The sequence below is a fragment of the Syngnathus acus genome, chromosome 21, assembly GCF_901709675.1.
Source record: "Syngnathus acus chromosome 21, fSynAcu1.2, whole genome shotgun sequence".
NCBI lineage: Eukaryota > Metazoa > Chordata > Actinopteri > Syngnathiformes > Syngnathidae > Syngnathus > Syngnathus acus.
This window is the reverse complement of record NC_051105.1, coordinates 4,970,382-4,984,285: the sequence shown is the minus strand read 5'-3', so window position 1 is coordinate 4,984,285 and position 13,904 is coordinate 4,970,382. Positions and strand designations below refer to the sequence as shown.

Below are 13,904 nucleotides of genomic sequence, written 5' to 3'. Positions count from 1 at the left end.
AAGTTTAGCATGCTTTTTGCCTTTGCTAACTGCAACATAAATGCCTTCAAATGAATAATAATATTAATAATTAACATACTGTCTGTCTTTATGTACGTCAGTCATTATGGTGATTAATTCGCAAAAATGTATGCCTCAAATTTAGACATTTCCTAAAATGTAAGTCATCAAGTAATGTTGCTTTTTAGAGCAATTTTATTATGTTGTACAGATACACCCCCGCCTTCAGCATGATAGAACATTCGCTCACAAAAGTGCAGCTTTAGACACTGTTATGTGAGGACAGTCTGAACAGAGTCTAGAAATGCTTATTTTCTCTCCATCAGCTTGTCAGGAGGTGTAAATAATGCACATTATTTCAGCTTGAGAGACCACAGAAAGTACCAGAAGAGCCAGTGGGATCAATAATTCAGTGGAAAAGATTTCCCCACTGGCCTTGTGTGGCATCAGACTCACAATAATTTGATGCTCTTTAATTAGCACTTCATTGTTTGACATCTATGTCGACTGCCCCCGAGTCAATGTGCGCATTGCTTCTTTGCTTTCAGGTATTATTGATTGAGCATCCACTATGTCTAGGCCCAGTATTGTAAATAAATACTTAGAGATGTGAGCTACGGTCCAATTATTGCCACGCCAGAAGCAGAGTTGTCGCACTGGTTTAGTTTTAATGAAAGAAAATTGCTCTGGTTTGCGAACATGACTCCCCAATCTATTTTAGACAATGTCGTCGTTAAATTGGGGGGGGGGGGGGGGGGACTAAACAGCAGCACATACCAAAGCTCGAAATCGAAGACGAACACAATTTGAGTACGTGCAATCTTGTCGATGTTTTGCAATCTTATGCTCCCAAGTGGTTTCCTTCAAAATATTCGAAACACCTTTCACAATACAAAGTGCAGCCCAACTTGTCAAGACAGAATTTGTGATAGTCATATGTGTTTGTCCAACAGAAATTCCCCAGTGAGGGTCTGGCTAACGTGGTGCGGAATGTCTTTGACTTCGACTCATATAACAAAGACACACGCGACGTCCTGATCGAGGCACTGCACAAGCACGGCATCCCCATTGGAGCCAAGCCCAACGCGGTTCAGCTGGCCAAGGAGTAAGGCATCGGGAATGCGCTCGCTGTTCATGACACTATTTACACTTGCATGCTCGTAGTGCCATTCTACCACTGCAATAACAAATATTACATGGTGGGAATTTACAGCGTTTCTCCAACACACTTGCGACCCAAATGAGAATAAGCGGTCTCGAAAATGAATCGACGGATAGATGCAAATCATCACCGATCTCTTGACGTGCGGTGGAAGAATTTCCTATTTATTGTCCTTCCACTTTGATAGCGCAGTCTAAAAAGATGTTCAAAATTCTGCCTTTTTAATCATATTTCCTTACTTCACATTCAGAAAAAAAAAAAAAAAATTCTGTTAAGGCAACTGAATAATTTTGTTCAATACGCTAATCATCATGGTGGACTAGTAAAATCACTAAGTCGACTAATTTGTCGCAACCGCTATCGTTTGGTGTGTATAGATTGGATTGTAGATAAAAACAACAACACGTGAGTAAAGAATACGCTGCGTGGTTATTTATTTCAACCCAACTGTAGAAATGTATCACCTTCTGCAGTAAAACTTGATGACATTTACAATGTATTGTACAAGATGTATTTATAATACATTTTTCATGAAGTTTTTATTTGGTATGGCTTAAACTCTGTTTTTGCTGTTTTCAAATGGCACTAAACATATATGAGGCTTCAATGAAGTTTCTGCATCAATCACACTCTTGAGATAATACCTCAATCCTCGCATTATTTAACAAGACATTGACAACAAATGTGAAATTATGACTTTTAAATAAAGGAAAATATTTGTTTCTCCAGTGTACTGTGGTTTTATTTGGAACTAATTGCATTTTATTTAAACAAGAAAATAAAATAAATGGGGCAGAAACAAGTATTTTCCTTCATCAGTTATGTGATGTATTAACAAGGACACAATTTGATTTGTCATTTTATCAATAAGCATCTACGATTGATACAAGTCCCTTCATAAGAATACAACCGGAAATGCATGTAAAAAAAAAATTAACTTGATTGAACTCAAGTCGGTGTGTTGCTTTTGGCAACTAGATTAAATGAGTACCCAAACTTTACGCTTCAATTTCGGTAGGCGGGGGACACCCTGAACTGGTCCTAAGCCAATTGCATGGCACACATAAAAAAAACATTCACAATCACACCTACGGACAATTTGGGGCGGTCACTCTGCTTACCATGCATGCTTTTGGAATGTGGGAGGAAATGGAGTACCCGGGGAAAATCCACACAGGCACAGGGGGAACATGCAAACTCTAAACCGTTGACTATTACCTTCATCTACCTGCTATTTGACTCACACAACACCAAATTGTTCAGATCACAATTTGAACTTTTACTCCAGGTTGCCCCTGCCAGAAGCCAAGATGACAGGATTCTGGACGATAAATCAACAAGGCAATGCCCGACGCAAACTGCTGTGTCCTTCTGAGACGCATCGCATTGACATCAAGGTAAGAAATCAGCAGATAATGAGATTTAGGTGATTATTTAATACCACACACCAGAATACCCTCCTGTTTGTATACAAACGATTAACATTTTCTGGTATAAAGCTAAAGTGGTTGTCTCATTTTGCCAGGGCCCGGTCTACCTGCGTATTCAGGCCTATCCATGCGACAGGCAGGAGAGCCGTGCGTTAAGTTTCAGCGAGGAAAAAGCCCACTGGCAGATTCCCATGAATGAAGTCAACATTATTTGCGATGTCACCACCAAAGATGGTAATGCTTTGATTTTGTTTTTTGTATTTTTTTGTTTCATCAAGGAATTTACATTTAACTGGCTTTACTTTTTTTTACAATGTTTTTTGTTGTTTTATGTCTCACTAAAGTAATGTGACGCCACTGAGCAGTGGACACTATTAATTCAGGCCCGACTACTTTATTGGCTCAACTTGCTAATGAAATTCAACCGGGAATTAAGTTGTAATAATTGCAAAATTTCACTATTCTACAGCAGCCTTTAGACTAGAATTATTCATTTTCCAATTGTTAATCAAGGAATATTCTCTCATTGTCAATCTCTAGTATTATGTATTCTGGATTTAAGAGCCGCGAGTATTCCTTAAAGTTGTGGAAAACATTTCTCCCCCAAAATGATAGTTAGACTCTATTTAATAACTAAGCTGGGACAGACTCTGGCTCCATTCCATGAGTTGTGGTTGATTGCCAAACTGATTCATGCCTCGGTCTGACTTCCTTGTGGCTATTTTTAGACATCTGCTGTGCCAAAATCAAGGGATGTGACATTATTTCTCGGAAAGAAAGCTGAAATCACTACAAGCAGGCGTCACAGCATAATTGCTTTGTCAATGAGCCGTATTTTTCCCTAAAATTGAGAAGAAAACATGAAAAAGCCCCTTCGCCTTTCTGTAACTCGATTGAGTCAACGCACAGGAGCTGATTCATAACCTTTGATGCTGTTTGCTTTGCAGACACTATCTACGTGGCCGCATGTAACCCGGTGACACTTTATTCCATGAAGGAGCGTGGAGAGGCCATCCAGTGCGTGGAACTTTACGACATCTTCCCCAAGACCATCAGTGGTGTCTGGCAGCCCTTTGTTACCGTGGCCCCCTTGGGAAGTCCGTTAGATGGGCAGGTGGTGCTTCACGAGCAACAGGTTGGCTTTCAAAAACCAAACAAAACTGTGCCAATGAAAATCTCGTCTTCATTTGACGGTTTTGATATTTTTGGCGAGCTCAGCTGTTTTAGATCCGTCTTTTCTTAGTCTTAGCCTTACATCGATATCAAACGTTTTTGACAATATCACAAGTTTGTGTTGCCGATAGCCAAAAGAAGAGCTCCAAGAAAAAGGAAACAGGAGTATGATGGGAACATTTGCAATGTGAAAAAAATGCCTGAAGACTCAAGGTGTAGTCTTCAAAAATCTCAGCCTGGTACTAGACTGTGATTAAAAATTCTATCTTCTCTTTAAATGTACAGTCAGGAGGTGTGAGACGATAGTTTACCTAACCTAATCTTCGTAAAGTCCTGTGATGTAGTCTTTAGTCTAATAGCGTTTAGTCTCAGCTAACCCAAATTGGATTTGTGGTTTCATTGAGGAAGTTCAGTCAATCGTTATAGGTGTTAGCTGAATACCTACTATTAGAAGTGTCCTGGTAACCTTCACTTAGAAAGGCTTTACTACGAACTCAGACTAGTTGGGAAACTCTTATTTCCCAACTGGGAATCCTCCAGAGACAGGAGGATGAACATGACATGTCCTCATTCTGACCATTATGAACTGGACAAGAATCTGTGTTTGTCAAGTTTCTTAAAATAGTAAGCCATCATTTGGGATAAGATCTCGTTGAGTGTGTGCATGTAAGTTTTTTGTCCATCTACAGCGTTTCTACAGCTGCTGCTTATTAGGCAAATGGGGGTGAGGGGGTATTCTAAAAATACCACCGTGATGTATCATAGCACGTCGGTCCAGAGCTGAGGAGGTCCAGACAAAATAAAGTTCAGTCACTGGTCACAGCCCTTCAGATCGAAAACTTATGGTCTTGGAGATGCCGATGACTGCTGACGAGTAACTAATTGTATCTCTGGTAGCACGGCACGTAGTAGCGAAGCACATTTGTGTCATAAAGTTCGAATTTCGTAAACAAGCTAATGACAATTTAGCATTATGGTTAAAAGAATTACTGTACTACATTCCAAGTTGTGCCTGTTGAGTTATGAGCATTCAGTTTGGACCGCTTTGTCGAGAGTCTGGGTTAGATATCTGGGTTAGTTTTGAGTCTGGAAACGGGACACGATGGCTTTCATAAGAGGCCACTGACTAGATGAAACTCAATGAAGACACCGCACCTTCCAAGCTGTATTAATTTTCAGTTATAGAGCGCCTCCTATAGGTTGCACAAATGACAAAGCGCATTTGTGTATTTTTTCTTCTCCTTCCTTCTTTCTCCCATGCGTGTGTGCTGATTTTGGAATTCACTTATAAAACCATGCATGTATGTATTTTACCCCTTTCACTCGCTTTTTTCACCTATGAAAAACTGGAATAATATTGGATACGATTTACATTGCATTTAAATATGCTTTCTGGAGTGACAGGAAATCTAAATGTTTTCCCTCTTGTCAATCAGAGTAACACAGTGCTCCATGTGGACATGGCCACAGGCGCAGTACGGAGACTCATGTTATCACCGGACAGCGAGCTGCCTCCCAGCAGAGCTTCTAATTGGTGGAGCAGTAAAGAACCACAGGTCAGGGCGAATCTTCATCCTCCTCTGTCATGCACATATATCTAAAGAGTCTATCGCCAGTGTGTACTCAATGTCTGAAGGTGCTGAAATATTTGTTTTGTAGGGAGAATATAAAATGTGCCGTGACTTTGCCCACAAGAACTGGTTGCTCTTCTACAAGACAGACGGGTTAGATGATGGATTCCTTTTGCAATACATTTTACTCTGCTAGATTGTATTTTTGGAGATGCTGAGATAGGTGTTTGTTTGCTAATATAGCAACCAGCTGGAGGTGCTAGATGTGCTGGAGGGCCAGGTTCACACCATCTCCCTGCCCATCAACCTCAAGTCTGTCTTCCTAGTGGCAGAGGACCGCTGGCTGCTGTTGGAGAGCAACACTGACAAGTGCGTATACTCACACACTCATCGACTCACACCAGGCCCCAACCCTATTTTTTTACCTATTGTAGGTGAATATAGAACATTCATTCGTCAATCATTCATTTTCCAAACCACTTATCATATCCCATTATATAAAACTCACATTATACCATGTCTTGTCTTCCTCTGCAAACAACCTTCAACAGGAAGTTCCTGCTGACCAAGCCCATGCACATGGGGGCAGAGGACTCAGGCGTGTGTCAGCTGCACAGCATCAGCGAGGACGCCGTCAGCTCAGGCCACGGCGTAGCCACCAGCGCAGGTACTGATCCGCTGTAATGAAATCAAAGAAGCTCAGATTCTTTTGTGTTTCGTCCCATTTTGCGCAGATGTGTTGTCAAGGCCGTTCTCAATAACAGCAGCCAGACAGACTCATAGATTTGAACAGCATTGACAAGACCTCTTAGCTCATCTGTCCGCAACACTAATGTCGAGGATTTGTGTCGCTGTTACTGGGAACAAAATGTCAAACAGCCAACATTCATTGTAAGATGGTCATGATGAGTCATTGTAATGTTAGATGCTCAATTTAAGATGGATCCTCATTTGGATTGATAGGCCTGCCTTGCAAGTGGTGTGCAGGTAATTGTCACAAATTATGCTTTTTTTAAAAAAGAATAATAATAATTTATTTATTGATAAATAAGAAAATGAAAGTTCATGCCACACAGATGCGAAGCAGTTATCAAAAGAAATAACTGCAATGCAAAGAGGCATTCTTCACTTCTAAGTCCAATTTTTTCCTTTGTCAGATAACGCGTCCGTACCCCAGATGCTGTCATGTGATCAGCTTCCCAACGAGAATCTCAGTTCTGCCCTCAGCCAAAAGATTGTCTCCCCGAATCGCGTCATGGCTGACACAAGCACCTTCGCGCGCATCATTGTGGGCTTCCCGGACCTCATGGTGACCATTAATCACATGAAAATGATCAAATGTAATATGGTAAGACATCTTTTAGTCTGATGGTTCATGTCTGGCCCAGTCTCCCAATGAGGTGTACAGCTTTAAGAGGGCAGTCGATCTATCAGAGATGAACAGCAGCAACGGTGGCGCACACATGTTCCTCCGAGGTGGCCTGCGGACCACTGCACCCAAACAGAACAATTGCGTGAGTCTGCTGTCAGCCAATCAGGTGGTCCGGGCTCTTCCACCGAGTAAGGTGCCCCTGAAGGAGATCTACCCAAAAGGTTGTTAGAGTTCACACTGGTTTTGCACGTGGGTGTCTGACACTCACAAACGTAACTTAATGCAGCGACTTACTGTTTTGCCCTTAGATGTCACCCCTCCGATGACAGCAGCCTACCTGGAAGTGACTGATCTTAACTCTAAAAAACTTAAATATATTCCTGTCCCGAGGTAAGTAAGACACATTGTTGAATGTTCTGTCACTACCTTGTAGACAGAAATGGAGATTCTAGTTGTGCTAATAAATTAGCTCAATATATAAGGCTGTTTGTTATTTGGTAGATTTTAATAGCAAAAGAATGAACAGTTTGACATTACAAAGTATCATGTTGAACAAATAGAACAATCACAATCAAACAATACAATTGTAATGATATTCTACTTTCAGGTAAAATTTCCGGATTAGCCTAAAATGCATTGTAACCGACTTAATTTGACGCTCTCCACATTTTCGAATGAATGTCCAAGTGTTCAACATTTTGTAGCATGTCATTTGGATTCTAATCTAGGTTTTGTGTTAAAGAGACTTGTGTCAAAGAAGAAATTGTATTTTGTGTTTTTGAACCATATTGATGATTGACTCTATTACAATTGCAAGATGTTATGTGTTCATACTCGGTCTGCAAAACTTGTATCAGTGCATCACTATCCCCGAGTACAGTACTTAGTGCAGATTATATAAAGTATGACCAAATCCCAAACGCTCTGCACTGTCGTGGTTGGCAGATCAATGTCCGTGTCTCCCTACACTGGTTGGCTGTCCAAGATGTCAGAGACTGATATCCTGATGGCGCCGCTCAGCACAGGCGGCGTGGTCACGGTGGACATGGGCGGTTACGTGCGACTCTGGGAAACGGGATTGGACACGCTGCAGAGATCGCTGATGGAGTGGAGGAATATGATTGGCTCTGAGGACGGCAGGCCGTTGCAGGTAAATACTATGGTCATAGACGAATTGACGAGTTTTTGAGTTAAGGGGCGTAGTTTGGTCAACAGTTCAGTATTTTATTTCAGTGTTGTATTGAAATATTCCAAGCCTTTGTTTCTTTTTTTTTCCAACTCAAATCATATAAACAAAGAGTATTCGGTTACAATTGTTGGCGACTCATTCTCCCAACCACTGGGTATTACGGTCATATTTGTCATTGTCACTTAATACCACCAGGTGGCAGTGCGATTTTGCAAAAGAGCTCGCTATATTTAGTTCTGAGAAAAGATTCTCAGGCAGAATATATCCACCAAGCGTTCCAGATTTGGATTGTTTCCTGCCTCCCAACATCTATTAGCTAGTGTGAATGAATGGGAGGGCTTTGTGGTGATGATGCAACAGGCCATGACCCTTGCTATATTGATCTGTAGACTGAGGCGGCATTGTGTAGGCGCCCACATTTCAGAGCACAGACAGACACATTCTTCAGATAATGTCGACTTCCACATGCAACACTGTCTGAACAGCTGACCACAGATCAGCATGATTGCTTTGGGCATACAGAGCCTAAAGAAAAACATTTGATTCCCCCCAAAAAATCCTTTAGCAATTAGAAAAGTTAATAAACACAACTTTAATATATAAAGTCGAATCAATGGATGCTCTAGAAATTCAAATAAGTCAGCGTGCCTGAAGAATAACAAAAGTCAGGCGTCTGCACAAGTTGATGTCGAAATCAAAACAAGACATCAACAAGAACTAAGTCAAGTACCTTAAGAATAACAAAGTGCCATCGCAGTAAACTAAATGTAGTACGTGCAAAAAAAAAAAAAAGATGGTGGTCGCTTCTTTAATGTGGGCACACCACGTCAAGTGCAGACAAGACAGTCGCTGTGCTTGTTGTTGGCTCCGGACAAACAACATTGGCTCTACTGTATGTGACTAACATAGACTCTCTATATACTTCTCACCACACTGTTTACATCCCTCACCTCAATACCAGACTACATCTACACTCTGCTTGGAAAAATGTTTGATTTTTTTGGAGACAAGCTTTAACACATTCAGAACCAGACTGCAAAAACATTGCAATCTTCAGCAATCCATTACCCCCCCCACCCCACCCCCGAGTAAAATTATGGTAAAGAAACAATTAATTTCATGGCCATACTGTGTTTCCGTCATCATTAAAACTGTATTAGCTCTATAAAGACTGTTGGGGAAAAAAAGGAAAAGTTGAAAATGTAACAACATTGTATGCACTCTTAACTTTTTTAAGGAAGAATGAAGAGGGCATCAAATTTAGAGGAGCATATAGAAGTTTACAGGGCATAACTAGGGTAAAACTAATCTCATTTAAGATGCATTGTGGCATACTGTAAATCATAAAACAAGTGATTACATGACATAATTTGCATATATACAATATAACCCTTACAAAATGTAATATCCTTCTGATGAATATTTTTGTACCCAACCCATATCATGAATTTATGATTGATATCCTTATGAATTTATTATTTCTCGCCTTATTATAAATTAACGAGCTGACCAGCTTTTCTAAAAAAGTATGAGATTTTTATTTTATTGATTTTATGGTCGTATGATGCGTGCCATTCATTTGCTGGTATGCAAATCCAATCTTTGTGCCTTTTTCACGAATAGTTACGGAAAACAAATCTCATGTGACTCCTCGCGTGCCACGGTGTGGCATAACTGTTCCAATGACGCACGCTTTCCCTAAACCCCTAAGTATAGCATTAGTCACCCCGATCCCATAAGCCCATTGACGCCCCATTCTTAAATTAAGAAGCAGGGACCCCCTCAAATGAATGAACCTGATTTGACTCTTGACAGATAGGGCAGGTGGTTTGAGGCATGTCTGATGATCTGGCCGGGAAATGCTCATGTGCGTGCGACTGCGCGTGTATGTCAGGTGATCATAACCACAATGTCAAGCCTACTTCCAAGCATTGCTGTGTATCGAGGCAGGCATGTGTGCAGCAAAGCTCATGTTCATGCATCACTCACATACTGTCTGTCCATGGACATGGCGGCAGACAGATCATATGATGGAGATGAGGCACGTCTATGACACCTGCTGAGAGGGGAGGGAACATCCCACTGTGCACAGAATATGGTGAAGCAGCAATCATTTTTGAAATGGGGAGAGGGGGGTCACTCTCACTTTCAACAAATGTTCTGTTTACCGTAATTTTAGGACTATAAACCGCACCGGACTATAAACTGGACCAGCTAAAACTCGTAATTTCCGGGTTCAAAATTTGCGAAGAAAGTCCTCATATAGTCCGAAATTTACGGTAAATTAATTTTGCATCACTGGGTACCCTTTTGTGGTATTATCACACATAAAAAGAAGATAAAAAAAATAAAATAGAACACATGTTCCACGTTTATGCTGTTATGCGCTTCAAGCTGATATTGCGCAATTTAGAAACTAACCAAATTTGTCTGGAAAAATGTATTTATCTTTGTCGTCTTTTTTTTTTTTTCTTTCACGACGCTACCTGCCTTCTCTGTGTATTGTGGTCAAATCAGCAAGAAATTTCATAAAACAGCCCATAATCTACACAATAAAACATCTTTTGGAAGACATACACCTTACCGTTCCAAATATAAATCACAGTCTCTACGAAGTAGGAAATACATTTGTGAGGTCGACTGCATGGCTGCCAATTAGTATTCAAAAGTGTGATCGTTACAACGAGAAATAAAGGTCATCAAGACAAACCTGTTCATATAATCTCCTCTGTATAATCTCATTTTGATAAATACCGACCGGCCGCACTAATCTGTGCTAAATATAGCAAGCTCTACTGATACAGATACCGCGTCTCACGAGGTTTTCGTTAAAGCCGCGGCATTTTGAAACAGATAGTAAGTTGCTGCTATGTCATGATAAGTCGCGTATCGTGACCAGACCAGCAAAAACAGTCGAGATAGTAACTCACATGGTATCTGTGTGTAAGGAAATTCCGCAATAGTGGGGGTGTGAAGTTGAACACCTGACACTTGCATAAGTCAGTTAATTTATTGCATTAAGAGTGGGCCTCTGTGAAAAAGAGCTTCAGTTGTGCCTATAGTTCACCTTTAGTTAGCTCTCTGTAAAAGTGAAAGTCTGGTGCAGAAATATGTGTACTACAGTTCAGCATTTGCAAATTCACCTGTTTGCAGATTATCTTAATAAAAATTTGCTGCTTTTCTTCTCAGGTGCCAACCTGTGGCATCTTGGTGTCAAGGAACTATGACATGTTGATTTAGGGGAGTTTTGTTTAGACAAAATAGTGCTTTGTTAGTTACCATGTTGTAACATCCATAAGCAATTCTAAAAAATATTTATAGGACTAATTCTCAATAACTCTATCTTAGTGTAAAAAATAGTTTTATGTTGAACTTATTGGAGGCATTGTGGTCATTTACAACTCTAATTCCTAGTCTTTTTAAAAACTGAATTTGTGATTTAGCTTTTTTTTTTTCCCCCTTCAGATTACTGTTCAAAGGGACAGTGGCTTGGATGTGTCTGCCCCAAAACACGGCAAGGTGGACGCTAACAATGCACCCCATGTGGGCGGAAACCAGTGGGCAGGTGGCACAGGTGACTAACCGAGGCACACACGCACACATCTTGTCGGAGTGTGATTGGCAGCCGTGAGAAAAGCCATGGAAGTACAGGTAGACAATGCAAACTTCTGCAACTGTGAGGCAGACGTCCTGCTCTTTTGTGATGTTTCCCTGCAGGAGGTCGAGACACTGCGGGGCTGGGTGGCAAAGGGGGCCCATATCGCTTAGATGCGGGACACAAGGTGTTCCAGGTTTCCCAGGCAGAGAAGGATGCCGTCCCAGAAGAAGTCCGCAGAGCTGCTCGAGAAATGGCGGAAAAAGCTTTCAAAGACAGGTGGGGCACTTTGTATATTTGTAATATCCTAGAAATAACAACAAAACCTGCTCTGTGCACTCGATTGGTGTGCAACATCGCGCTGAATTTAATCGGCATCATCGATTGATCTGTCGCTTGCTTGCCTTGCACGATGACCTCGCCGTAATTTAAAAGATGAATATGGAAGAATATGTGTCGAATTTGCGAATACGATAAATAAGGTGCTCCTTAATCTCCCGCGAATGGGTGAAATGCCACCTTCCCCCGTGTGCGTGCACGTGAGCAGGCAGCCGAGAGGACACCCTTTTCAGCGGCTCAACCATGAAGGCCGTCTCTGTTCTCTCAGTTTTGTTCTCTTTTACTCTCTTTTACCCCCTCACCCACTTAACCACCCTCCCAGCCCCTGTCCTCCCCCTGATTATCATGACGCACAGTGATTGCCTTCATGAGCTCCTTCTGTGATGATCCTCTTCTGTTTCTCTCTGTTTTCTCCATTTCCCCATCTTCTTTCCCACATCCTCTCCATCTTTCTGGAAAAATCGTGTCACTGCATGCTCTAATAATTGTTCCCTCAGCAAATACAGCGAATGAAAAATTTGATTTCCTATCCATTCATTCATACATTCATTCATTCATTGTTTACTCAGCTTCAGGTTAAACATCAACCAAGCTATGATCCGCTCATTTTAAACTGCCTCCAGTCGCTAAGGCACACAGGCAAAAACAGGCTTCGGTATGCTGAAATGACAGAGCGCACACACACACACACACACACACACACACACACACGCAAACACACACACGCCTTCGCTTTAGCGGCTGTGTCGACATGCCTGCCAAATCTCATCTGTCATTCCCTTTTCAAATTAAGACAATCTGCTCCCATCAGCATTAACGGACCATGTTTTTATTTGAAAAGAAAATTGGAAGGGCACCAAAATGTAAGGTTTTTTTTTTTTCCGACGGCTTTTTTCGACTTTTGCATACAGGATCAAATTCAAATTGATTTACATGAACCTGCAGCAACAGTGAAAAGGTTCCATGGCATACCAGTAGTAAAGAAACCCTACAAGAGATTGTTTCTCTGGATGAAACTATAGTTGTAGAGTAATTCCGATACCTCAGATCATTACATCATTGTTCAAACATTTCACGGTCAACGATAATCAAAACAGCAACACCCACCCCGGCAGGTAAACTCAGACGAGACTTACTGCACGTTGCAAATAAATTCCATGTAGACAGATGATCTTACGTTATACGGAAAGGGCAAGAAAATAAATGTTTCAGTCGATGCTGCTCTGCAATATTGTGCTCAGCAATGTTTATATCCTGGAGAGGTCCCATTCACAAATGGACATTCATTTTTTAACTACAGCACCCATTTGCTAAGCAAAACAGCAGCAACTACAGCCACACAAAAAGGTGGCACCTTAAATATAAATTTGTGATCAGTCGAGTCTGACAAGTGGTTGCTGACTTTTTTTTTTACCTTTCTCTGTAAAATAGTCCTTGCGGCATGACCAGATTCAGATTGCACTAATAAAGTTACTCTTAAAGAACATTCTATATTAACGACACATTAATTTTGTATACAGCTACTCTGTAATGAAAGGAAACTTGAACTTGGCCTGAATTTGACCTCTCCACGGAGAATAAATGCAACAATTCTCGCCTCCTTGAAAAATAGATTGTTTTGGTATTTAGTGTCGGTAACTCCACCTAATTTTTGTGGTTGTTTTTTTATATATATATACTATATATATATAATTTCTCCCCTTTGAGCGGAACTTGGCATTTACTTGCCTTCTTTGCCGTGTTAAATATAATCCGAGGAATGTGGAAGAAATAGCACCAGCCGCGGTATACACGCACACACACACACACACACTCACATACCAGAGGAATGTGTGGAGGAAGCGGCGGTGCCATGCTTCTCTCTTTGTGGGCTCAATGGGATGTGGGAGGGCAACAGTTGCTACTCTCAAACCGTGTGGGATGACTCGTAAACAAGTGCCATCATAGTTGCGAGCTTCCGTCCAGACACATTAGCTCATAAGAGATTCAACATCCGCTCTGTTATTAAGCACTGAGTGATTCCACAAAGGGGGTTTCCCGTGTTTGTGGCTTTACGGTACAATGGTAAAATCA

General features: G+C 41.2%; 1 protein-coding gene across 1 annotated transcript in view; it reads left to right on the top strand.

Moving 5' to 3' along the window:
* The window catches only part of vwa8 (von Willebrand factor A domain containing 8), a 33,562-nt gene that overhangs the window by 13,722 nt on the left and 5,936 nt on the right, over window positions 1-13,904 (top strand). Inside the window, exons 26-39 of the mRNA XM_037239486.1 lie at window positions 954-1,105; window positions 2,451-2,559; window positions 2,688-2,826; window positions 3,540-3,727; window positions 5,202-5,321; window positions 5,425-5,489; window positions 5,580-5,705; window positions 5,888-6,003; window positions 6,494-6,645; window positions 6,725-6,929; window positions 7,017-7,098; window positions 7,654-7,858; window positions 11,363-11,471; window positions 11,615-11,771. Of these exons, the coding sequence (XP_037095381.1) occupies window positions 954-1,105; window positions 2,451-2,559; window positions 2,688-2,826; window positions 3,540-3,727; window positions 5,202-5,321; window positions 5,425-5,489; window positions 5,580-5,705; window positions 5,888-6,003; window positions 6,494-6,645; window positions 6,725-6,929; window positions 7,017-7,098; window positions 7,654-7,858; window positions 11,363-11,471; window positions 11,615-11,771 (1,925 nt within the window). The remainder of the gene's footprint in view (window positions 1-953; window positions 1,106-2,450; window positions 2,560-2,687; window positions 2,827-3,539; window positions 3,728-5,201; window positions 5,322-5,424; window positions 5,490-5,579; window positions 5,706-5,887; window positions 6,004-6,493; window positions 6,646-6,724; window positions 6,930-7,016; window positions 7,099-7,653; window positions 7,859-11,362; window positions 11,472-11,614; window positions 11,772-13,904) is intronic.